Source organism: Pan paniscus, chromosome 2, assembly GCF_029289425.2.
Source record: "Pan paniscus chromosome 2, NHGRI_mPanPan1-v2.0_pri, whole genome shotgun sequence".
Taxonomy (NCBI): Eukaryota; Metazoa; Chordata; class Mammalia; order Primates; family Hominidae; genus Pan; species Pan paniscus.
The window spans coordinates 69,009,965-69,036,237 of NC_085926.1; the positions used below are offsets into that span (position 1 = coordinate 69,009,965).

The following is a 26,273-nucleotide window of genomic DNA, read 5'->3' on the forward strand; positions in this document are numbered from 1 at the left end:
AAAAAAAAAAAAAAAAAATTATATTGATACAGAAAGTTAAATTAAACCAGTAAATTTTTACTATAGAAATTGCTGTAGCAAAAGTATTAAGTGCAATAAAAATTTGATATAACTCTGCTACACATTTAAAAATTATTCCTATATTACCATGGAACTACTGATTACCCTTAATGTACTTTTAAAAACTTCAGTGAAAGAAGTACACAATATATGATTTTATTAATAAATAGTGCAAAAGCATCAGTGATAACTGTTTGAACATTAAATTTTTTAAACAGCCATGTCTTGGCATTAGTTAATATTGTGCATATTGGCCTCTATGGCACTACAAGTAAACAGATGAAAATATTGCCCATTTTCATGCACAGGTATTCAGCTATAACACCATTTACAAATCATTATGAACAAGATAAATTCTGCAATAATATTCATTTGGATGGCCACAATTAAATGAGTATTATATCAAGAAATAGCCTATGTTCAATATACTCCAGATGTCAGATTGTAAAATGTAATGTTATTTAAAACTTAATTCTTTATTTTCCTTAAAGGGACACCTTTTGTGTATTTGGGTACTCAAATGAAAACTAGGAATGCATTCTTTGACCATAATAACAAAATTCACACAAAAGAGGTTGTATGCCTCCTCCTCTAAAAGAAGCAATACATTTGCTCATAATCTCTCTCTCCAGGAATCATTTCTCATATTATTAATGAAAATGCTTACAAGCACCAACACCAAAATTCTGTCTTCAAGGGAAGGTTACAAAGTTAAAAAAGAGTGGTTCATTATATAAAAAAAGACAAATCGTGGCAACACTATTGCTAAAAATGACATCGATTCAACTTCTTAGCATCCACAAAGTATATTATTTCCATGAGTTTTCTATTATGTGGAGATTTTCCTTAAGAAGTAAAATGAAGTTTGAATAGTACAGTCTGTGGGGTGGTGACATCAGCAACCGCCAGTTCTTGTCCATCAACAAGCCCCAATTCTAAAACAGAAAAAATATAATTAATACAAGCAAAAAAACCTCAACAGAAAGGATAATACACATGTAAACAAACTATAGAGTATTATGGTCTAGAAAAACATCAAAATCCAATCCTCTTTAATCAAAGTAATATTTGATTTCTTAGAGATTTTAAAATATTCTACTAAAAGAGCAATTAATTCTATTAATATGTCTAAAGTTGTAAGTAATTAATACCTGACCATATACAAGGCATTAAGAGGAAATCTAGAACAAGCACTGATTACTTTCACCAAAAAGAGAGAAAAGAAAGAAAATGATTAGTAAATACCCTTATTTAAAATACCTTTCAATGTTTTGGAGAGATTTGGCCTTGTTCGTTCTTCAATAGAGGTTACCGACTAGAAAACAAAATTACTTTAATGTAAGACACATTAAAGTAAAATAAAACTTGATATAATTTTCTGAAAAAAATTTAAAATACACATTGATAACCTGTAAGTAAAGTGTTCTATTTTTTCCCTCTAGGGTGGCTGTGATGGCTGGAGATTTCATTTGCCTAAAGATTATGATGAGAGAGAAGTATCAAACATAATTTTTATCAAAAGATAATTTTTTTAAGGTTTCAAAAATCACAAAAATGATTTTTACAACATAACAAAAATCTACAATACTTACAGAGAAGCACTATTGGTTAGATAATCCAAAACCTCCTGTAGTTTAGCTGATGGAGAAAACTGAATATTTTGAGGAAGCTGGCTACAAGCTGGGCAGTTTTCCTATACACATAATACACAACAAATTACAGCAGCACATGCACCAATATTAGTCTCTTTTATGAACAATAAAATAAAAATCAGGTTGTTTTATAATCATGCATATTTCCTATAAAAAAAATTTTTATGCTTTAAAGCCTGCTTTTCATAATAGACCATTTCTTTTAAATTACTTTGCTTTAGAGTTATTTCAGGCTATAAAGCAAAAGATATATAATAAGTAGAGTTCTGGAAGTTAGAAAATGTATGGGTGACTTTGTTCAAATTTCTAACCAATAATATTTAAAAATCAAAATATGCATGATCAAAAATGTGTTCTTAATACTACTAACCTTTCTTTCTGCTTCAAATGTGTATGTATACAGCCCATCTACATCATTAAACACCAAGTAATTATTCAAGGGAATGTATGCACTGTAATGAAAAAATGTTCATCTTTATATAATTGAACCAAGTCAAAACATAAATTTACATGCATATTAAAAATGAAACCTATTACCTTGTGGCTATTTTAAAAACCTCAGTGGCACACACAGCTGAAGGGGGGAGAAAATACAGGTGCTTTAACTCAATGGAAATTAGGCATGTTAAAAGTCAGTTATAAATCAGAACAGATAAATTTACATTGGCTCTTCATTAAAAACTACATATTCCAATTTTTAAAAACTGAGACAGTAACAAATTTTACATTTGTTTTGTGTGATTCATGTAATAGAGTAACACTACATGTTTTTCTTGTTTATCAGATTAATAAATGGTCTGCTTCATATGGAACTAAAACGTCTCTTTACTGCAGATAACTTAAGACATAATGTAAGACAAAAAATATGCAAAGTCTAATAACTGGTTCTTTTTCGACAGCTTAGTTACACAACCCATCCAAGAAGATATCAAATTCCTACAACACAAAAAAGCTGCAGCAACGTCAAAAACTAAAGGAAGCAAAATAAACTAAGTGATGGCCTTTTCTTCCTCACCTGCAATGACTGCATTTGTGGAAGCTACTGCAGGAATGATTCTTTTTACTACCCCTGAAAAAACATATCAATTAAAATATGGTCATTTCTTTAAAATAAAAGAATTCTCTTAAAATAGAAGGCATGATTATTAAATACCATTTTCTAAAACTTGATTTTTCAGACTTTCAAGCCAGAAAATAAATTTAACCATGAAACAATCTTTCACATCCCCATCATTTTGTAGTAAATTCAGAATCTTAAGCTACAGTAGCAAAGAAAACTCTCTCAAGTAAGTGCTATAGAAAGGTGAAACAATAACATCATAATAGTTAACAATTTAGAGTATTATGTTCCAGGCACAATGTAAAGACTAAATATTATTTAATTTTCATAACATCTTCATGTTAATTACTCTGATTTTAAACATAAGAAAAGTGAGACTGAGAGAAATTTAGTAATTTATCCACAGCTATATACTTAGCAAGAGGTGGGGTTGGCATATGAACACAGATATTAACTGATACACCATGAAGAGTAAGTGTTATCTAATTATTCCTGTAACAGCTTCAGTCACTTGATTCACAAACATTCAAAAAAAAGAAAAGCTGACCTTTATTATCTTTTACTCTACAACCGAGGCTACACAAAATATTAAATACAGTTCTCTACTTCAACCCTACATTTTTCTTTTTTTTTTTTTTTTTTTGAGACAGAGTCTCGCTCTGTCGCCCAGGCTGGAGTGCAGTGTCGCGATCTGATCTCGGCTCACTGCAAGCTCCGCCTTCCGGGTTCACGCCATTCTCCTGCCTCAGCCTCCCAAGTAGCTGGGACTACAGGGGCCCGCCACCACGCCTGGCTAATTTTTTGTATTTTTAGTAGAGATGGGGTTTCACCGTGTTAGCCACGATGGTCTCGATCTCCTGACCTCGTGATCCGCCAGCCCTGGCCTCCCAAAGTGCTGGGACTCACATTTTTCACATCAGTATTATTCACTATTAGGAATAAACAAAGCCTCACCTTAAACCATTTTTTAAAAGTACAAAATAAATACTCCATTTTATAACTATATTTGAATTGTTCATTTTTGAAGACAAAAACTTCAAGAAAAAGTAGCCATTTTATCTCACAGTGTGAGGAAACACTGTAAGATGTGTTCCCAAGACTCCAAGTATAGTCAGGTTTCAAAAACTTAAGGAAAAACGGCAAGTAGCTAAGAAGACATGAAAGAAAGACAGTTACGAAGGCTGGAAAGCTTTTTTAAAAAGTTGACTGTGACCATATGATTCTCTATAGTTTTGGAGGAGAGGAAATTTAAAAAGAGATAAACTGCATGATGGTTAAACTGGAAGCTCTCCACTGAACCACATGTAGCAGGATGTACTGAAAGGAGGAAGTAGTAGACACAAACAGTCAAGAGTGTAAGAGACACTGCCCAGTAAGAACATTGCCAAAATGAGGAGGACTCCCCTCTTTCTCCAACCCCTGCCACCCATACCCCTGCCCTTCGACCAAAAAAAGCTAGAGTGGGCAGAAAGGCAACTTTCTGTTATACTGAGAACAAGGGGAAAAATCATAGAATAGATAGAACCACTGGCTTGTGCAACTTCACTTCCAATTCTCCTTCTGTACTCCTTGTTGAGGCCCTCATTCACCAGCCTAGAAAGTACACACCAAGCCCTGGTAAAAGGTAAAGAAGGATGGATGAGACTACATATTAAAATGGGGAGTTTACAGTTTCTGGTTAGAACACACTGAATTCATTTGTTAATTCTAACAATTAGCAAATATGTGTAACACATGCTCCAGACACTGTTCTAGGTGTTGTGCATGGTAACAATGAAAAAAAGTATCTGCTCGTATAGTGATTTCATTTTGATAGGGGAGATAACACAAAAGTAAATACTTGGAACACCTCAGATATTGAAAGTTCTATGAAGAAAACGAGGTATGTGTTAGACTGAGAATGATGGATGCAGTCCATTAGAGAGAATGGTCAGGGAAGGCCTCCTTGGAGAGGTGATAACTTGAGCTGAAACCTAAGCCATGAGAGAGATCCAGCCATGCAATTATCTGAAGAAAAAGCTGTTTGTAAACAGCAATGGCAATGGTCCTGGTCCTGGGGCAAGGATGTAAGATAGTTTAAGTGTGAAATATTCTTTGCATAGGAGAATGAGGCTACCATTAATCAGTTCTGAGCAATTACCAAAAAAAATAGAATGGTGAATGGCTCAGAAGTCATTTTAGGTTGAATGATTAGGAAAACTGGTTAAGCAGACACCTAAGAGATGAGGAGCCAGCCTGAGGGGATCCAAGGAAACACCATCCCCGGCGTAGAAACTCGGAAGTATTAAAGCTCTAAGGTACAGAAGAACTTGGTGTGTTCAAGGAACACAAAGCAGGTCAGTGTAGGGAGAATGCAGAGGGCAATAAGAAGTAAGTATAAATGGAATTTTAAAATGACATTACTAGATCAGTAAATGTAAGGAAATAATCACAGGAGAGAAATGGCAGATTTTCGAAAAGAAGACAAAGCTCATTCTGGTGAACTTGGTAATGATCTTGGGCAAAATTCTAAAAAAGGAAACTATAACTAGATTGGAAACATTGATCACTACGATTGAGCATGACTGGTTACTAGACAAATCATGTTGGAGTAGCCTCATTTGGCTACTATGACTAACTTAGCAACTCAGGACAATGCAAAAGATAGCATACCTAGGCTTCAGTAAAGGATCTGGAAAGGTTTTTCATGACATCCTTGTGAACAAGATAAAGAAATACAAAGTACCAAGAAGGTCTGATGAACAGAATGAGATAAACCTAAAAGGGCCTGGCCAGAAGTATGATTCAGATGTCTGTTCTCAGAGAGTTCAGTCTTATTAAAAATTTTCATCAATTATTTGAAAAAGAAATAAAGGATATAATTATCAAAACAGGTGAAATGAAGCTAGAAACACCAGGTAAGTTGGCAGAATACATATAAAGAGAGAAAAACAGGTTGAATTTTAAGAATACATTTGTAAGGACCTATACTTGGATATTAAGAAAAAAAAAAAAAAAAAGACACTCCCCAAACTGCCAAGTTTATAATAGGCAGATGTGGCTTAGCAATTGCATATGTGGACAAAACATCCAGCTTTCAGTGGCTAGTAACATCAAAGAATCGAAAGTATAGCATCAATGTAAACAAAAAAACAACAACATAAATACCTGCTCTCCTTTAAGACTGCATCAGTTATCAGAAGTCTATTATCTAAAGTAAGACCAGTCCCATAATGCTGCATGTTGGCCTGAACAATTAGGAAAAGTTGTTTTCTCTAACTATATTCCAGTTAACCAATATGGATAGCTGGAATATGGTTACAGAAAAACAACATGAGAACCTGAAGCTGTACAACATATCAAAGGGTTGGATATAGTTTGGATATCTGTCCCCTCCAAATCTCATACTGAAATGTGATCCCCAGTGTTGGAGGTGAGGCCTAGTGGGAGGTGTTTGGACCGTTAGGGCAGATCCCACATGCATGGCTTGGTGCCCTCCCTGCGATATTAAGTTCACGCAAGAGCTGGTTGTTAAAAGAAGCCTGGTATTCCCTCCTCTCTCTCTTGCTCCCTCTCTTGTCATATGACATGCCTTGCCATCCCCCTTAGCTTTCACGAGTAAAAGCTTCCTGAGGTCTTACCAGAAGCCAAGCAGATGCTTTTGCCATGCTCACACAGCCTGCAGAACCATGAGCCAAATAAACCTCTTTCCTGAATAAATTACCCAGTTTCAGATATTCCTTTATAGCAAAGCAAAATGAACTAATACAGGGTTAAAGGAACTAACTAGGGAGGTTTATGGCACTGATAAAAATTTGCAAAGGATGTGATCACTGTCCTCAATATGTTAAAAGCCATTACTTAAAAGGGAATTAGACTGTATACAGTACTGGGACAACAGTCAGACCAAACCAAAGACGATTTCTATTTTGAGACGAAGTTTTGCTCTTGTTGCCCAGGCTGGAAAGCAGTGGTGCAATCTCAGGCTCACTGCAACCTCAGCCTCCTGGGTTCAAGTGATTCTCCTGCCTCAGCTTCCTGAGTAGCTGGGATTACAGGCATGTGCCACCACACCCAGCTAATTTTGTATTTTTAGTAGAGACAGGGTGTTGCCATGTTGGTCAGACTGCTCTCGAACTCCTGACCTCAGGTGATCCGCCTGCCTCGGCCTCCCGAAGTGCTAGGATTGCAGGTATAAGCCACCGCAGCTGGCCTGAAGACAATTTCTGTTCAATATATAGAATATTTGTCTAACAGTCCTGTCCAAATGTGAAATAGACTGTCTCTAAGAGATGATGAATTCAGTGGAAGATAAAAATGGACAGTTTGACTTGGATGACCTATAGCCTAAGTAAGTAAGATTCAATAATTTTATTAAATTCCCCCTAGCTAATAAGTAGTATGAATTACATGGTACCTTTACTGAACTTCAAGTGGATGGTACTGTCTAAACTCACTTATCAATTATTCTCCTGAAAGCATCCCAGCCCTAAGTCATCCCAACATCATAATTCATGACAATTTGCTGATTTACCTTGAGTGAGCCTATACGTAACACCCCTAATATTATATTGTGATGCTCTCTCTAGGGATTTTTGGAAAATCCATTGTATATGTTCAGGATCATCTCCATCTAATGGAACCCCTTCTGTTTAAAAAAAAAAAGGGGGAGAGAGAGAGAGAGAAGAATACGTAATCACAAAACAATATGTTTTTAATGAAATTATCCAAAGGAATAATATTGAAAAAATATGTATTTTATGTAATTCTAGATTATTAAATTAGGTTTATTACCTCCGAAAGGCTGCTCCTTAGGCCACTGCAACATCCTTACATACTCAATACAGTGTTCTGGTAGCCTGGGCATAGATGCAATGGTGCACATGGGAAAATTAACCTAAAACCACAGTTTGTCCTTTTCAGTGAATTTTAAATGAATTATTTTAAAATGCAACTTCCAGTTATGATCTAGTTCTTAACAATTTCATACAATTTGTTTCAACTCAAAATACTGTATACCATTAAAAATGCCTCTCAAACTATAATACAGATTATCTGAGTCACTTCACTTAAGCTGACCTGCCAGTAAAGACAGGTTTGCCCTACATTTACAAGGTATAAAATTTAAGCTTTGTTAGACTATGAGAAGAAAAATACTGAACAGATTTTCTCAAATATGAACACCTTGTTATGTTTACCTAATATTTAAGTATAAAGCAAACCAAAACAAAAGCAAGTTCAGAGTTAAGTGAATCCCAAGTGAATACTCATAAAATTGTTTACATTTATTATTCAAAATTTCAAGTGTTCTTTAAAGTGGATATGTAAATCAAAAAGCCCCATCCTTGGAAAGATCATTCTTATCCCTGGTATCTTTATTTCCCTGAAATAAATACAGGTGAAAACCACATAGATTACAGCTTGACATCAATATACAGCTTTGTAATTCTACTTGATACCTACTCCCCAAATAAAAAATACAAATAAATTATGAAAGCAGAATAGTATCAAAACAATGTACTCGGTTCATATCTTTCCTCAAGTAGAGCAGAATTTCATATTTTATCTTTCTTCTTAGTGTAATTTTTAAAATACGGCTACTTCTAATTAAAAATTCTAAATATTAACTAGACTTAATAATTAATCCCTAATTCCATGCCAAGATACTATAAAAGAAATGCAGGTGCTTTTTTGATTACCTGTGGTGGATAAAGTTCCAGCGTGCATTCGATACAAGCAGTCATTCCAGGCAGAATCACCCGGGCATTTCCTTTAAAACCTTCTGTCCCCCCATCTATCAAAGGGACAATGGAGCTTGGATCTAAGACACCATCTTCATAATTTAGAAGAGATATCTAGGAAAACAATTTGAAGGGCTTTAAAGGAGAAGGGGATAAGAATTCAAAAGAAGAAGTATGCTTTCAAGTAATCCTATGAGTCGGTTGTGCTATTGAATACCAATGTATCAAATCAAGGGATTATAATAACAATTTGTGTCTTCACCTGAAAACCAATGACTGGCAATAAACAATGAAGTAAATATACTTAATTAAAAATTAAACTCTGATTTTTCAAAAATATATCAATTCTAATTTTGGGGATGTGAAGCACAGCAGCAAGAACTTCAGAGAACTATAACAATACTAAAGTCTTTACCAGCATGCCATTTATCCATCTTCTGGCGATGATAGAGTCCAGTCCACATACAATAATATGAAATTCTACAAAAAAAAAAAAAAAAAAGAAACTTTAGTTTTTAAATATGTAGTTGCATGATGATCTTTCAATGTAGATTCATCAATTGCAACAAATGTACCACTCTGGTGCAAGATGTTGATTAGGAAGGTTGTGTGTTTGTGGGAACAGGAAGCTCTATGAGAACCCAAGTTTTCAAAAATTTTCTGTTCAATTTTGTTGTGAACATAAAACTGCCCTAAAAAATAAAGTTTACTAATTAAAAAAAAAAGCACTTGCAGAAAACAATTTGCACTTTCTAAGAAACCAACAAAAAAACCACAAGCACTTTTTACTGTAATCCCACATACGTTCTCAGAGCTCCTATTCCTTGAGTGAACTCTCATTCAGGTAAGCATAGAAAATTGTAGCTGGTCATGTCAGCTAAAACTAGCATTCTCTTTTCAGTCTATCAGCAACATTACTGAAAAGCCAACAGTGAGAGAGGAAAGCAAGTGAAGAAATAGCCTTGAAATAGCTAGCAATATTTGAATAGCTACCAACTAAAAAATTCTAAGAATCTAGTGAGCATTAATTTCAAGTAAAAAACTTACGTCGATAGAAAGTGTCGTTAAAATCTTGAATCTTGTTGAAATGTCTGAATACAAGTAAAGGAACTTAAGCAGCTAAGTTTTAATTTCTAAAATGAATTTGACAATGCCATAAGGAACACACTCTGCATATATTTACAACAAGAAATAAGTAATCAATGTTCACATCAGTGGAATTCAAGGAATCTGACTAAATGAACACAACTCTCCTTTCTGACAAAACTTTTCTGCCATTCCTCCCCTAACTACTTACTTTTTCTCATTCCTGAACCCCTATATCATTATATTTATGCCCTTGGTAGGAGGTATACTTTCTACTTTGCTTTGGTTTTTATATAAAACCATAAGCCCCAGGAAAGCAGAATGTGTGTCCTCAATCATCAGCATCAAGAAGAGATGCAATAAATGTTTTAGTGAAGGAAAGATGCACATTATAGTTCCTATTTTGCTAGGTGATTTTAAGAGTTACTGCAAAGCTCATTTTTTTAACATACAGAAAATTTCAACAGCTTTTTCAGTTGGTAAAGATTTTACTGTTTTTATTTTTTGTGGGGAGGAGAAAAAGTACGAATTTTTTCTACCTTTCTCATTTAACTCAGTTTTCAAGTTACCCTACCAAATCCTATTACCAGTCTTCCCATCCCTGGAGGCTAAAAAGGAAACCCCATTCAAAACTGATTGTGGGTGAGTCAATATAGCACTTAATGTTTTAATAGCACATGGGTGCAAAAACTTGTTTTAATTTTTCTAATGAATGGAGCAATTGTTTAATAATTTATAAATTATGCAACTTCTCTAAAGTTAAGATAAATAGTCCACTAAAAATTTTTTAAAAGCAATACAGAGAAAAAAGGGACAATACATGCTTCCTCTAGATTTTTAATTCTTGCCTACAAATAAAGCTATGAACAATAATTTCAATTCTAGCCCTCAGTCATTCAGACCTCTATTCCCTTTGAATGCTAGGCAAGCAGGAGACCGAAGCTACAGCTAGAAAGAGGTCAAAAAAGAAACAAAGCAAACGTGGAGGAATGGCAATCAGGGAACCAAGAGCCAGACTAAGAAATCTAATCTGGATTTCTAGAAAATACCCAGTTTCCCAGACCCACATAATGGGGATAGACAAACTGAGTGCCCCCTACTAACCAACCCACCCCCACCAACTCTTCCTTTTTCCCTACAGGGGCCTGTATTTGCATTTTTAAGCTCTTTATTTTGAAATAATATAGATTCGCAGTAAGTTGCACAGATAGTATAGGTAGGTACCATGCACCTTTCCCAGTTACATCTTACTATAGTACAGTACCAAAACCATGAACAGAACATTGGTACAATGTGTGTTTATAATTCTGTCATTTAAACACACATAGATTTGTGTAACCACCACCCCAGGCAACACACATAACTATTCTACCACAATAAAGATCTCTCTGCAGCCTCCACATCCTGGGCTTAACTGATCTTCCTGCCTCAGCCTCCCACGTAGCTGGGACTACAGGCATGTGCCACCATGCCTGGGTAATTTTTCTAGTTTTTACAGAAATAGGGTCTCATTTGTTGCCTAGGCTGGTCTCAAACAACCAGGCTCAAGTGATCTTCCCGCCTCAGCCTCCCAAAGTGCTGGAATTACAGGCCTGAACCACCACACCCAGCCATCTCTATAATTCTGTAATTTCAAGAGTATTATATAAACAGAATCATGCAGTATATGACCTTTTGAGACTGGCTTTTTTTTTTTAGTCTAATAGTTGTGTAACAGTATCGCTCATGGTGGTCTTAGTTTGATGTGAAACATCTTTTCATGTGCTTTTCGTCATCCTTTTTAGTACAATATCTCTTCCTATCTTTTGTCTATTTTCTAATTGAATTTTTTTTGTTTTACTGTTGAGTTTTTAGAGTTCATTATATATTCTAGATATGAGTCCTCCATCAGATGCTTTACAAGTATTTTCTCCAGTCTGTGGCTTTTCTTCATCCCTTTAAGAGGGTCTTTCACACAGCAAGTTTTTAATTTTGATGAAGTTCAGTGTATCAATTTTTTCCTTTTATGGCTCATGCTTTTACAAAAAATTATTTTAATTTTTTAGAGATGATGTCTCACTACATTGCCCAGGCTGGAATGCAGTGGCTATTCACAGTATGACCACAGCCTACTATAGCTTCAAACTCCTAGTCTCAAGCAATCCTCCCACCTTAGCCTCCCAAGCAGCCAGGACTCTGTAGTGGTATGATAAAAGCTCACTGCTTCCTCAGTGATCTGCACCACCATACCCCACCTTTTACAGGTCTTGCTTTTGACGTGGCCTAAGCACTCTCCACCAAACCCTAAAGTTCTATCGTTTTATGGTTTTTTGTGTTTTTTTTTTGTTTTTTTGAGATGGAGCCTTGCTCTGTCACCCAGGCTGGGGTGCAGTAGCGCAATTTCAGCTCACTGCAACCTCAGCCTCCTAGGGTCAAGCGATTCTCCCACCTCAGCCTCCTGAGTAGCTGGGAGCCACTGTGCCCGGCTAATTTTTGTATTCTTAGTAGAGACGGGGTTTCACCATGTTGGCCAGGCTGGTCTCCAACTCCTGACCTCAAGTGATCCACCCACCTCGGCCTCCCAAAGTGCTGGGATTACAGGCATGAGCCACCACGCCTGGCTCATTTTATATTTTATATTTACACCTATAATCCATTTTGAGTTAATTTTGTATGTTTAGGTCAAAATTCATCTTTTAACTATGGATATGAAATTGCTCCAGTACGATTTGTTGAAGACTATGCTTCTTCCATTGGAACTGTTTTGCACCTTTATCAAAAACAAATTGGCCATACTTATATGGGGCTATTTCTGGCTTCCCTATTCTGTTCTAGTCATCTATGTATCCCTCTGGTAACACCACTGAGTCTGGATTACTATAGCTATATAAGTCTAGAATTTGGATAGTGATTCCTCCCACTTTCTTTTTCAGAATTGTAGTAGGTATTCCTTTGCTTTTCTATATAAATTTTAGAAGATCGTCTATATCGACAATTTTGCTGGGATTTTAATAGAAACTATGGTATATATGTATACAAATTTAGGGAGAAATGACATCTTTACTATATTTAATCTTCCAATCTTTGAAGATGGACTATCTCTCCATTTATTTAGATTTTCTTTGATTTCTTTCATCAGCATTTTGTAGTTTTTCACTATATAAATCTCTTACTTATCTTGTAGTTTACATCTAAGTATTTATTTTTCTTTGTAAGCAGTTGTAAATGGCATTGTATTTTACATTAACTTTCACAAGTTCACCGGTATGTTGATTTTGTATTCTGTGGGACTTTCTACATAGAAATCACATCTTCTGACTTTCTATAAAATGCCAAAAGTTCTCCAGATCTAAATTCAAGCTACAGTGTAAATACTCCTTTTTAAAAACATATTTCTTGTAAAAATAAATTTACTGTGATGTACCTTCCATTTGGCTAATACTATATTGACTGTCTACTCTGTCTGCTACTATAAAGAAACAAAGATTAATTGGATCCAGCCTAGGAATTTACACTCTAGTAAAGGAGATATGTAATTGATACTAAAATTAAGGGCAATAATGCAAAATAAAGTAGATGATGAAACAGGCTTTATAAACTTAAGTTAAAAATCAGGGCCCAAAAAATATTTATATAACCATACAGAAAAGACTGGAAGAATAGATAGCAAAATGTTACCAGCAGTTATCTCAGTAATAAAGTTACTACTGCTGATTTTTTTTCCCTCTTGCTTATCTGTATTCTCTGTTAAATATCTCTTATAATAAAGGAAAAAAGCTTTTAAAAATTAAGTAATTTTCTTTTTGTCAAAAGGATACGGAACTACATTGCAATTAGGAACTCTGTCATTTAGAAATTCTGCAGCAACTTCAGCCTTAGGTCTTCCAATATCTTTAGGCCTACAGGAAAAATATTTAAATTATAATTCATATTATAAATCTATATGATCTACATAACTTATTTTCAAACATAAAAGTAAATTCACAGTAAGTTTACTTATAGGAAATTTAGAAGGAATATTTTTGCCTAAGTATTTTGATTTCAGTAATAAATTTTGGTAAACGGTCATTTAACCTTAAATGTCAACCCTTGCTAATGGTCCAAATTAACATAAGTCTAATTAAGTATTGCTTTAATTAAGAGAAAATCTGAACAGTGTTCTTCCTCCCAGATAAAGCATAATAATGCTATGATTCCTGGCCACCTTCCACTGTAAAAAATTATCCCACTCTTAGAGCTCAGAACCTCATGGTGTTACTCCACAGGTCTTGGCTGAAATATACACAATAAGATTCATCCTTGGGATGCAAGAACCTTCATTTAACCCCTTCTTCCTGTGTGTGCTGATTAAGCAGCAAATTTTGTGTCCCCTAAGAAGCTGCATGAAAAAGAAAAAAAAAGAAAAAAAAAATTTCACTGGACCGTATATAAAATGGAAAAAAAAAAAAAGAGGCTGTAACCATGTTTTTTTCTTTTTTCTTTTTGAGACGGAGTCTCACTCACTCTGTCACCCAGGCTGCAGTGCAGTGGTGCGATCTCGGCTCACTGCAACCTCCGCCTCCCAGGTTCAAGCAATTCTCATGCCTCAGTCTCTAGGTAGGTGAGATTACAGGTGCCTGCCACCACAACCAGCTAGTTTTTGTATTTTTAGTTTTGCCATGTTGGTCAGGCTGGTCTCGAACTCCTGACCTCAGGTGATCTGCCCGCCTCAGCCTCCCAAAATGCTGGGATTACAGGCATGAGCCACCATGCCCGGCACCAAGTTTTTAAAGAAAGAATAATACCAAAAGTGTCAGCTAAAATTGCAAATGTTACTATTACATCACAGAAGCTGAATATATAAAGCCTCAAAAGGTCACTCTTAAAACAATAACCACACATATAGATAGGAAAGGATATGAATTTCCTCCTCTAAGTTCTATACAAATGGTATTTTCTTTCCTAATATTTCCATATTCTCCTCAGAGAAATCATTCCATGCATATAATAAGAACATTATTACTTTTTTCATAACATATTTGCTACATACACGTCTATCATACCTACTAGACTATTATTTGGATGAAAGTGACCATGTTCTTACTCTCTTCATATTCCTTCCTACCTAGCACACAGTAAATACTTTTAAAATAAATGAAAATAATAAATCGTGTGCTTATTAGAAAAAAATCTGAAATTTCAAAGAAAAACACTTTAGCATGTCAATTTTTCTTTTTTTTTTTTTTTTTTTGTTTGAGACAGAGTCTCGCTCTGTCACCCACGCTGGAGTGCAGTGGCACAATCTCGGCTCACTGTAACCTCTGCCTCCCAGATTCAAACAATTCTCCTGTCTCAGCCTCCAGAGTGCTGGGACTACGGGCATGAGTCACTACGCCTGGCTAATTTTTGTATTTTTAGTAGACACAGGGTTTCACCATGTTGGCCGGGCTGGTCTCGAACTTCTGACCTCAAGTGATCCGCCCACCTTAGCCTCCCAATGTGCTGTGATTACAGGCATGAGCCACCATGCCAGGCCAATTTTTTTTCTCTCCAATAAAGCACTGTTCTTTTTTGATTCAAAACTTTTGGTAAATGTTTTATCTTCACTTTGTACTAACTTACATAAAAAAGGCCCTGTTATAAATCAAAGAACTTAATTTCAGTATTGCATTCAATGGCTCCACACACAGAAAGCTCTTTAGGTTTGTAAAAGGGATAAAGTAGACTTCTAAGATTATTTTAAGTAATATATTCTATGTGCTTTTATGGCACAGCCCAAACAAAAGAACTCCTAGATGGTTTCTGGGAACTGTTTGTTAATTTACCATTCCAGGATGAAACAATCAGATTGCTCCACCTCAATAAAATGTCCTTTCACACACATCATCCTTGCAGGACACTCTGCCCAAATTATTTAACCTTGAACACAAGAATCTACCCTGAGGTTGCTGAGATTAAATGGAATAATATGGATAGTTTAGAAGTACTTGCTACATATCATTATTACCATCTTCAACCATTTTAGCCACAAATTAAAGGGTATGGCCTGTATCAATAACAAATCAATTCAGTGGTATCTTTTTCAGAGAATTCACAACTCAAAATTCGACAAGCTGGACAGAGTCCACAAACTTTGCTATAGAGAAGGGAAATTTCAAAGGTTAAAAAATAAAAAATAAAGCTTAAAAGTTAAACATTAAGGGTCACATTGCAATTACAACACTTCATTAACTTATTTTAATCCATACTTCAGTCCCATTAAGATCTTCCACAAAGATAATGTAGAGGTTTTATGCCTATCCAAAAATTTAATGTTACCTTTTTTGCTAGCTCAACTTTATCCTATATACCCAGAACAATTTGAGCACTGTCAGTAACAGATGCAAACTTCCTAACTAGAGAGAGAAAAAAAAAGTCCTTATCTCTGTGTATCTTTGACTAACAAATACACACTTTTACCTAAACTACTCAAACCCCTCAATATTACATACTAAATTCATGAATGAACATTTCTTCATGTCTGGATACATGGTCTACTTCAGTTTTTGTTTTTTGGGTTGTTTTGTTTTTGTTTTTGTTTTTGAGACAGGGTCTCGCTCTGTTGCCCAGGCTGGAGTACAGTGGCATGAACACAGTTCACTGCAGCCTCGAGATCCTGGGCTCAAACGATCCTCCTACCTCAGCTTCCCATGCAGCAGGGACCACAGGTGCACACCCGGCTAATTTTTTAATTTTTTTGTAGAGACGAAATCTCCCTTTGTTGCCCAGGCTGGTCTGGATCTCCTGGGCTCAAGCAATCTTCTCACCTCAGCCTCCCAGTGTTGGGATTACAGGCATAAGCCACCATGCCTGGCCTCTACTTCTCTTCTTAAACTCATCTTTAACAAATCACTCCTTGATGTTCTCTATATTCCATATATGCCTAAGGTAACCATCCCTCTTTGTTCCATTCCAGTTGGTTCTGGTTTTTCTCTCCTCGACTTTCCATTTTCTTTCCCCTTGTAGGAAAAGCTCAAACTCTTTCCCAACTTTATTGCTCCAGTCACCATTCAAACCTTGGCTCACAAATCCCTGCCAATCTCTCACTAGGGCCTAATACTCCAGCGAGTATTCTCTTCTGACATCAACTGGAGGAAGAGCTACCGTTCTTTCCTTTCTTCAGAGCACAGTTAACCTGAGGATATTCCCAAAAATCACATAAACCTTTGGAAGGAGACTTCTTCGAAAAAACAAAAACATGTATTTGTTTACATAACTACTATCACCAAGATGCCCGAAATTTTCTTACAAAACTTTACCTACAATGGGAATGGTAGTTTTTGTTTTTTAAAATAAAATTAGTATTATCCTCTCAAGTCATTTTTAAAAATTATTAAACTGCAATGTACAAGTTCAAATGATTATCAGAGCTTAAAAAAAGAAAACCGCTAAGATATTAAAACTTACCTAAATAAAAACTGCCTATTTAGATTGGAAACATCTATAGTGTCCATATCTATAACATGAATCTGTCTAAAACCAGACAAGGCCTGTGGGAATAAAAACAATCCAATTAAGCAGAAGTTTCCTCACATTTAAAAACGTAATATTTGTTTTCAATGTAGTCTTAAGTCTACAAATTCTCAGTAATAAATTCTGTGTAATTTGTATTCGATGGCTGAAAGAGTCTTGCAAGGTATATAAAATTCAGAGTTCTTGAACAGGTCAAAAGTGTACAATCACTCAGTTTCAAATAATCTATAACCAAAAGAGAACAACTCAAAATTTCTATGGATTGAAACTATTTTACATATATATATAATTCCATAAACACATTTGTAAAATTTGTTGCTTTGCTGCTATTGATGGATACTTTAATTTTACTATGCTTGCTATTATTTTTTCAAAATATTGTTAAAAGCAATTCTACAAGCTTTATTTTAGTTTACTTAATATTAAGCATGCCACGATTCAGAAATGGTAACTATTATAAGACATATATTATAAAAACACACACATAGGTAGGCTGTACATGTAAAAGGAGTATCTTAAAAGATATTGAGTCAAGAGCATGCAATTTAAAAAGCAGGGAAAGGCAAAAAACAAAAAACCTGTTAGGTTTCCATAATAATGCCATGCATTCTAAACAGTACAACCACATTCAAATTTACCAGCAGATGCAAAAAACTGAAAAAAATAAGTCTCAATAACTAACTTTTCTGGTCTTGGTCAGTTTACTTCAATGATCAAATAACTTGACAATAATTTCCTCATTTTTCTGTCCCCCTATATGCCAAGAGATCTTCAAGACTTATCCATATTTGTGCTTTCAAAGTCCTGACTGTTCTCAAACTCCACAGAAACTGTACTTGTCAAGTTCACCAATAACCTCCGTGTTGCTAACTCCAATGACCAATTCTCAGTCTATCTGACCTTACCTTTCTGAGGTATTAGGCTGGGTGGGTCACTTCCTCCACCCTAAAACATGTTCTTCAGTTGGTCACCACACTCACGAGAATTTGAACACTTTTTAAAAATTGGTTCCCAGTTCATTCAGTTTTCTTCCTACTTTACTGGCCAGAATTCGGAGTAGCCTTGTGCTTTGTTCTGGTGATCTCAGACCATCTTGTAAGATATAGACCATCTAGCAGACATCTCAGACTTAACAGTTTCCAAAACCAAACTTGATCACCCTTGCTCACCACAACGACCAAATCTGTTCTTTTCCAGATCTTCCTCATTGCAGTAACTTCCTCATTGCAGTAACTCCATCTTTCCAGGTGCCCGCCCCTAGAGCAAAAACCTTGTTGTATCATCCTCGATTCCTTTCTCTCACAGCACACCACCAATCCATCAGCTAATCCTGTTGATTCCATCTTCAAAATATATCCATAATCTGACCACCTGTCACCACATCCAATGCTACCATCCTGTTTCAAGTCACGTTGTCTCTTGTCTAGAGGACTATAATAATCTAATTAGTCTCTCTGTTTCTTCCCCCTCTCTGCTCTTCCCTTAGTCTATTCTCAATGCATCAGCCTCAGTAACCTAGGTGAAAAGCCAATCAAGTCTCTCATTGCATAAATCTCTCCAATGACTTCATGACTCAGAGTAAAAGCGAGAGCACTTACAGTAACCTCCAAAGTCTTTTGTGATATCCACTCCAAGCCCCTCCATCTCCCATTATCTGTCTGATATGGTCTCCAAAACTGCTCCCCCAACCCACTTCTGCTCTAGCGATGATAGCCTCCTTGCAGTCCTTGAACAAACAGGAGTGCTCCACTTCACAGCTTTGTACCTGTTATTCTCTCTAACTAGAATATTCTTCCTACAGATAACTGTATGGCTCATTTGCTCACCTTGGTACTCAATAGCACCTTTTTGTAAACCTTTTCCCCTCACACCATCTGACATACTATATACTTACTTTTTCATTCAACTAAAATGTGAGTCCCACCAACGCAAACATCTCTCTGTATTTGTTCAATGCTGTATCTTCAGCATCTAAAATGGTGCTTGGCATATGGGATGGTGGCTCAATAAATATTTGCTCAATCAGTAATATTAGTATCTTTTTACTAATATTATATAATATAATACTCGCTCTGTTGCCCAGGCTGGAGTGCAGTGGCGTGATCTCGGCTCACTGCAAGCTCTGCCTCCTGGGTTCACGCCATTCTCTCGCCTCAGCCTCCCGAGTAGCTGGGACTACAGGCACCTGCCACTACGCCCGGCTAATTTTTTGTTTTCTGTATTTTTTAGTAAAGACGGGGTTTCACTGTGTTAGTCAGGATGGTCTCGATCTCCTGACCTTGTGATCCGCCTGCCTCGGCCTCCCAAAGTGCTGGGATTACAGGTGTGAGCCACCATGCCCAGTCTAGTATCATATTCTTTTTTGTTAGAATGAGCCTTTAGGGGGCTTACAATGAATTAAATAAGCAAAACAAGGAGTAAAATTGAAAACCCTTAGTTTTCTTCTTTTGCGTAAAAGATTACTATAATGCAATGAAGAAGGGGCCACTCCTTAAAGTTGCTTGGTGACTAATCTTCAGATCTAATCTTCAATTATTTTACACTTAAAATTAGTAAATGTCACATTTGCAAATAATGGCTTCAAAATTTAATAAGCTTTAGGAAATTTGTACATTTATAATACCTAACAAAAACCAATGCCCATCCTCCATAAACCCTTTCCTTCTATAAGTCTTTGGTTCTCACACTGCTGGAGTATTTATGTTTGATACGGTACTGTCATTTTGGCATCCCACCACAGAGTGTATCATGCATACTGCTATTTATTTCATGTGAGATTTATCTCCCCAATGAAACTTCAGATTGATTGAAGACAGAGACCATGATGACATATAATCCCCACAGAACCCAGCAAGACATTAAATACAGTGAAGTATATTTAAGTTTTTACAACTTCACTCAAGCGACATTAGTGTTTCTTAACAAAATTAATGTGGCTATGTTTATATTTAAACTTTAACCCCCTTGGCCAATTATTTGGGTCCTCCATCTGGCTGTGACCTGCTTTATTTTCTAAAGAGTCTATTCCAGCATTTCCACTTTTCTACACAGCAATGAGAAGCCTAGCATACAACTCTAAACCAATTCTGCCTCTACTCATTTGTGTTACATAAACTCATTAAAATTTATAGAAAGCGACTTTGTGATTAGAAAAAGTCAAGGAAACCAATTAATTAAATCAAATTATATACTTAATTTATTTCTAAATATATGCAAATAAGTTCAGTAAAGGTTTAGCTTTCCCAAACCTTAGGTGTCCACAATCGTCTTATTAGGTCATAAAATGACCTAATGGTTCACTGAAAAAGAACACTTAACTAAGAACTGATGACCTGGATTCAGTTCCAGGCACATCGCTATAATCCACAAAAACTTCAGCAACTCAGTCAACATCTCTAAACCTCAATGTCTCCCTCTATATAAAATGGGGTAATGCCTTACCCACCTAGCTGGGTTATTTGGGGAAGCAAAAGAAATAATAAATTATTTGAAACTATACATTAAAATATGAATTACCAGTTTTGTTATTTACTTCATTGAAGTTAGGAGCGTTTTGCCAGAGGAAGCACCAAAAGTTGTTTGTTAAAGATCAGAGAAGAAAACTGAAGTATGAAATTTTATCAATAACTTTATAGCTGAGAGCTTTAGAATTTAAAAAGTTCCAAAGTTCTACCATTTTAATTACTGTTTGGAATTTGGCATGCTAAACAAAGGCTCAAGAGAAAAGGTTAAGAATCACGAGAAATTCCCTAGTATGACAGATAAGTAAGGTTTACTTATCACAAAGAAGAAAAAAATATTTATATATATATGTATATATATTACCAGATTTTTCAGGAGCTCACATCCTAAGCCGCCAGCTCCAATGACTAGAACTTTACATGTATCTAACAAGAACTGGAGAGACTGTAAAGAATGGAAAGGCATATTAAAAGCTGGGTGATAACTGCAAAGACTATAAATAAAGCAACAAACTTTAAAATAGTTTCTGATGTTTCCAGGAAAAAATGCCACTAGGATAAAGAGGAGACTTTGTATTTGCTCAATTATTTGAAATTTATGAATTCTATTGAACCAGGAATTCTAAAACTCTAATGATTTCAGGAAGTTTCAATGTTAATTTTTCTTTTTTTTTTTTTTTTGAGACGGAGTCTCGCTCTTGTCACACAGGCTGGAGTGAGTGATGGGATCTCGGCTCACTGCAACCTCCGCCTCCCAGATTCAGGTGATTCTCCTGCCTCAGCTTCTCGAGTAGCTGGGATTATAGGTGTGCACTACCACACCTGGCTAATTTTTTATTTTTAGTAGAGACGGGGTTTCACCATGTGGGCCAGACTGGCCTTGAACTCCTGACCTCAAGTGATCCGCCCGCCTCAGCCTCCCAAAGTTTCTTGGATTACAGGCATGAGCTGCCGCGTCCGGCCATTAATGTTTTTAAATTGCCTTTTATTGTATGAAAGTTAAAGGGTATTTTTAACAAGGAAAACTATCTCTAATTTGTTTTTTAATTTTTGCAAAGGGATAGAGAACATCAAATTCAGTTAACTGACTTCCTAAAAATATAAAAGTTTAAAAATTTAAAAAACAGAGGATCAAGCACTGCCCAAAGTGTTTAAAGGAGTAAAACAATAAGGTAAAAAGAGTAACAGGGCTGGGCACTGTGGCTCACACCTGTAATCCCAGCACTTTGGGAGGCCGAGGTGGGTGGATCACCTGAGGTCAGGAAAGACCAGCCTGACCAACATGGTGAAACCCTGTCTCTACTAAAAATATAAAAAATTAGCCAGGTGTGGTGGTGAGCGCCTGTCATCCCAGCTACTTGGGAGGCTGAGGCAGGAGAATCACTTGATCCTGGGAGGCAGAGGTTACCATGAGCCAAGATCACACCACTGCATTCCAGCCTGGGCAACAAAAGCGAAACTCCACCTGCGGCAGGTGGAAGGGGAAAGAGTAACAGCTGCTTTTTTTTTTCCTTTTTGAGACAGGGTCTCACTGTGTCACCCAGGCTGGAGTGCAGTGGCATGATCAGAGCTCCCTGCAGCCTCCACCTCCAGGTGCAGTCAAGCAATCCTCCCACCTCAACCTCCTGAGTAGCTGAAAACAAAGACATGTATCATCATGCCCAGCTAATTTTTTTTTCTTTTCTTTTTTTTTTTTTTTTTTTCTTAGAGATGGGTTCTGTCTATGTTGCCCAGGGTGGTCTGGAACTCTTGGGCTCAAGTGATCCTCCCGCCTTGACCTCCCAAAGTGCTGGGATTACAGGCGTGAGCCACCTTACCTGGCCAACATCTCCTTTTGAATAAAGTGAGCGAAACTCACAAAACATGAGATAACACAAAAACATATAAAACTCTTAGAAAATTCCTTATCAGCAGAAATACAATCATTTAACAGAAGTAACAATCTTAAATTATCAGGCAAAAAAAAAAATTTAGAAGCACAAGAAAATATGGTGTGTTATCTAAAGAAAGACAGAATTAATACTTTCAATTCTTTTTTTCTTTTTTTTTTCTTTTTAATGCTTTCAGTTCTGCCCAGCATTAAAGGAGAAAGTTATTCACATGAGACACTGGGCCAAACCAAGAGTTTGCACGTTAATTTATGGGAGTAACACAATATTTCTATTTCAAAATACTATCTTTTTATAAATACAAAAGCACATAAAGATGTGCTATACTTTTCCCTACCCTGTAATAAAAAAAGTGACATATAATTGAACACTTGCCTTAAGTCAGACACTATCAGTCCAAAATTCTACACCTCTATTATTTAGTACTTACATAATTCTTAACATGCAATTAATTATACTCAAAGCTAAGATGTTCATTCCAACTAAATTTCAAAATTTAAATAAGCACACCTATATTCCTATCAAAATTAATTTCTCACAGTAGCACTACAAAAGGGGAGTATGTTTCAGAAAGCATTTTAAATTTTTACATGAGGTCATGAAGTTAGATTTTTCTCACAAAAATGTTCAACTTATATTACATGAGAAATGTTAAGACTCAAATAGTCATTCAAACAAAATCAGTTGTGAATATTCAATCTCATATTTTAAGAAAAATTTAGTTTCACAAAACAATTTTATTAGTATTTTCATTGTAAGAGCAAATTAAAAAAGAAGCATTCTATTAGTTTTGAAACATAAAACTATTAGAGCAGTTATTTAAAAATAAATGTTTCTCACTTCAGTGCTCGGTTCGAAATCAGGGTGTGTGAAGGGTCCAGATCGCTCGAGGAACTTCTTTACATGGTTCCAGCGACCTTCCCAGTCTCCAGTGTCCCCACACCCACCATCAACAGCCATTCTGCACAGAACACAGTAAATTCAGCTGCAAAGATCAGTATGAAAAAAACCACACCTACAACTATTATGGTATCCCCAAATGAAAAGGTAACCACACCAGACCTGCTCAAATAAAAAGGAAAATATTCAATGTGATTATGTTTATGCTTTGAAATTTTTTCTTGCCTATTATACAATTCATTTAAAGAACTGCACGTTTCTATTTTTATTTCACCCAATGGATGAAATAAATCAGTCTACATGTTTTTGGTTTCCTAAAGCAATCCAAGGTTCAACTTAGGATATTGGTCTATTATGTGAGAAATTGACTTCTCTACATTTGGTATTTACAAAAAAAACACTGCAAGCTTCCTCAATCTGTTGTTTCATCACACTTGCATTAGGAAATATGAGATACAACAGAGAAAAAAAGTCACACTTTCAGAATTCTGATGCTTATATGTCTGATGCAAATTTAATATTTATGTGTCCTTTCCAAAGGTGTAATCTAAAAATCATTTTGATGAGAGGAATTTTCACACGCTTTTCTCAGAAATAAGGTTATTTTTTCTTTTTCTTTTTTTTTTTTTTTGTGACAGAGTCTCACTGTGTTGCCCAGGCTGGAGTGCAGTGGTGTGACTGCAGCTCACTGCAGCCTTGCCCTCCTGGGCTCAAGTGATTCTCCTGCCTCAGCCTCCCAAGTAGCTGTGCCTACAGGTACATGCCACCATACCCAGCTAATTTTTGTATTTTTAGTAGAGACGGGTTTCGCCATGTTGCACAAGCTGGTCTGAAACTCCTGAGCTCAAGTAATCCGTCCACCTCGGCCTCCCAAGTGCTGGGATTACAGGCATGAGCCACCGAACCTGGCAGAGGTCTTAATTTTTTAAAGAATCTCTTAATGCTGTGGGACGGCTTTTCTTGCCACTAAACACAAAGTTTCAGGTTACAATTACGCCACAGATAGACATCTAGAAACCTTTTAGAACATACAACAGAATAAGGTGGGACTCCTCTACAAAATGCATCTATTTTATACTTAGTTAAGATTCACGTTTGGTTGTGATTAATTTTCTAATTTCCTATAACCCCACAGTTTCTACCGTCAAATATATTAGTAATATCCAATTTTTACAAAAGGGACCAAGAAGTATTGCCTAGCAATAAAAACCATAGGTTTTGATGTCAGAGTTGTGTTGGGTTCCGCAATTAACAGCACTGTGACCTTGAGCAGATTACTTAATAGACATAAACCTCATCTGTAGGCCGTTCATAGCTACTTCTTTCAGCCATGAGGATATAGATAATCACATAGAAGACTCAGTACAGTACGTGGGATATGGTAAGAATGTTTAATTGTGATTTCATGTAAAAGTGGGAGGGAAATAAAAGGCAGGAAAGAATGTGAAATTAAGTTTGTCATCCCGGTCCTCTTGCAGCTGAAATTCAACTGAGGGACACACATAAAGATCAAAGCACTGCTACTGGGAATTGGCACGGAAATTTACAAACTCACCATAACCAATGCAAGAGTATTTTTTCCCTGCCCAGGCAGGGAGGGGAGTAAATTATGTGGCGCTGGCCAGGTTAGAAAACACTTCGATTAAATCTGTCTCACCAGCATAGAATTAAGCATCTGATAAGAAATAGGGTGTGTAGTAAAAGGGATAAATAGGCTGTTTGAGGTCAACAACCTCTTTCAAGATCTTTTAAGAGCCAATTATTCTGCCAAAATGACTGGAGTGCTTAGTACAATACCTAACATGTAGAGTTATCATTAAAAGTTTGCAATTAGTACTACTGTCTCAGTGTTTCAAAAGGCCACAAAACGGTCTTGTGTCCTTTTCCTGTGTGTTTAAGGTAGATTGCCTTTTCACAGGGTCACTGCTCTGACAATTTGGGATGGAGGAAGAGGAGTGCACAAGGGTCCTTCCTCAAGACCTTTACGTCAAGCACCCCGGAGGGCCCCTGCAGGAGCTGGGGCAGTGCAGCCTGGCCCCGACGCCCGCACCGGGCAGATACCGGGAGCGGCCCGCCAGGCCCCCGGGGCTGCGGGGCGGGGATCAGGGGATGAGGCAGCGCGGCCTGCGCTCCGGGTGTCCCCCTCCCAGCCCCCCGGGCCCGCTGCGGCTGGTCCCCTAGGCCTGGGGTGGGGGGAGGCGGGGGTCCCCGGAGAGGGCCCCGGCCTCCCGGCAGCACTAACTTCTCAGCCAGCAGCTCCTCTATTCTCCTTCTTTTCTTCTCCCTAAAAGAGAGAATAAAAGAAGGGTCAGCATCGCGCTACACACTGGGCGCCGCGAGGGGAGGGGGGCGAGGGGACGGGGCGGGGGGTGTGGGGACCCCGGGTGGCGGCGGCAACCGCCCACCGCCGCGCTCTCTCACAACCCAGCCCAGCCCGGCGCGTCTGCAGAACCCCGGTACTTACGGCTCCTCGCCATCCGCCATATTGTTCTCCGCCTCTTCCCAGGTGCCCACGCGCGGCAGGGCGGGGAGGAGCGGGACTGGCAAAGAGGGGAGGGGCGGGGCTGGCGAAGCGGGGAGGGGCGAGGCCAGAAACACAGCCGGCAGGGAGGGGCGAGGTTGACTGCGGCTGGGCTCCCATGGGCTTTAAAGCCTTGCCCTGTAATTATAATCTTAATTACCTACGCTTAATTAGGTGAATCTTATACCGTGCATAATGTTGCTCTGCAGCGTGAAAATGTAGACAATACATTATGCGTTTACACAAACTATATGTTAATACGTAATTATATAAAATATTGGTATATTCTATGAAAAATTCGTGAAGAACCATCCCAGTATGCCAGAGCTTTCCTCTGGGGGCAAAGATCAAGGAAATTTTCACTTTCTGCTTTTCAGGATGGTTCCAAAGTCTTTGCCTTTATAAGTACTCACTTGAATAATAAATTTATCTAAATCCGTTTACATTGGTGGGG

The 26,273-nt window shown here is 37.0% G+C and overlaps 1 protein-coding gene across 4 annotated transcripts; it reads right to left on the reverse strand.

The window, feature by feature from the left end:
- Window positions 1-200: 200 nt before the first annotated feature.
- On the reverse strand, window positions 201-25,933 carry UBA3 (ubiquitin like modifier activating enzyme 3). 4 transcript variants are annotated; one of them, XM_003811584.5, is made up of 18 exons: window positions 25,763-25,933; window positions 25,541-25,582; window positions 23,239-23,359; window positions 20,874-20,954; window positions 16,983-17,065; window positions 13,376-13,456; window positions 9,540-9,583; window positions 8,908-8,972; window positions 8,451-8,606; window positions 7,546-7,648; window positions 7,286-7,399; window positions 2,728-2,781; window positions 2,250-2,286; window positions 2,083-2,164; window positions 1,653-1,753; window positions 1,470-1,533; window positions 1,321-1,375; window positions 201-995 (listed from the first exon to the last, which is right to left on the reverse strand). In XM_003811584.5, the coding sequence occupies exons 1-18, from the start codon at window positions 25,780-25,782 to the stop codon at window positions 907-909; spliced, it is 1,392 nt and encodes a 463-aa protein (XP_003811632.1). In that variant the 5' UTR covers window positions 25,783-25,933; the 3' UTR covers window positions 201-906. The 4 variants fall into 4 exon arrangements, with proteins under 4 accessions (XP_003811632.1, XP_003811633.1, XP_024784121.1 ...); XM_003811585.4 differs by lacking the exon at window positions 25,541-25,582 and having other exon boundaries at window positions 25,763-25,827; XM_024928353.3 differs by lacking the exon at window positions 20,874-20,954 and having other exon boundaries at window positions 25,763-25,809.
- Between the last annotated feature and the right edge of the window lie 340 nt (window positions 25,934-26,273).

Coding starts and splice junctions, on each gene's coding strand:
- UBA3 (XM_003811584.5), bottom strand. CDS start 25,782: ATGGCGGATGGCGAGGAGCC. Junction 20,955..23,238: donor ATTTCGAACCGAGCACTGAA/GTGAGAAACATT, acceptor CATTCTTTACAG/TCTCTCCAGTTCTTGTTAGA. Junction 1,534..1,652: donor CTAACCAATAGTGCTTCTCT/GTAAGTATTGTA, acceptor CATAATCTTTAG/GCAAATGAAATCTCCAGCCA.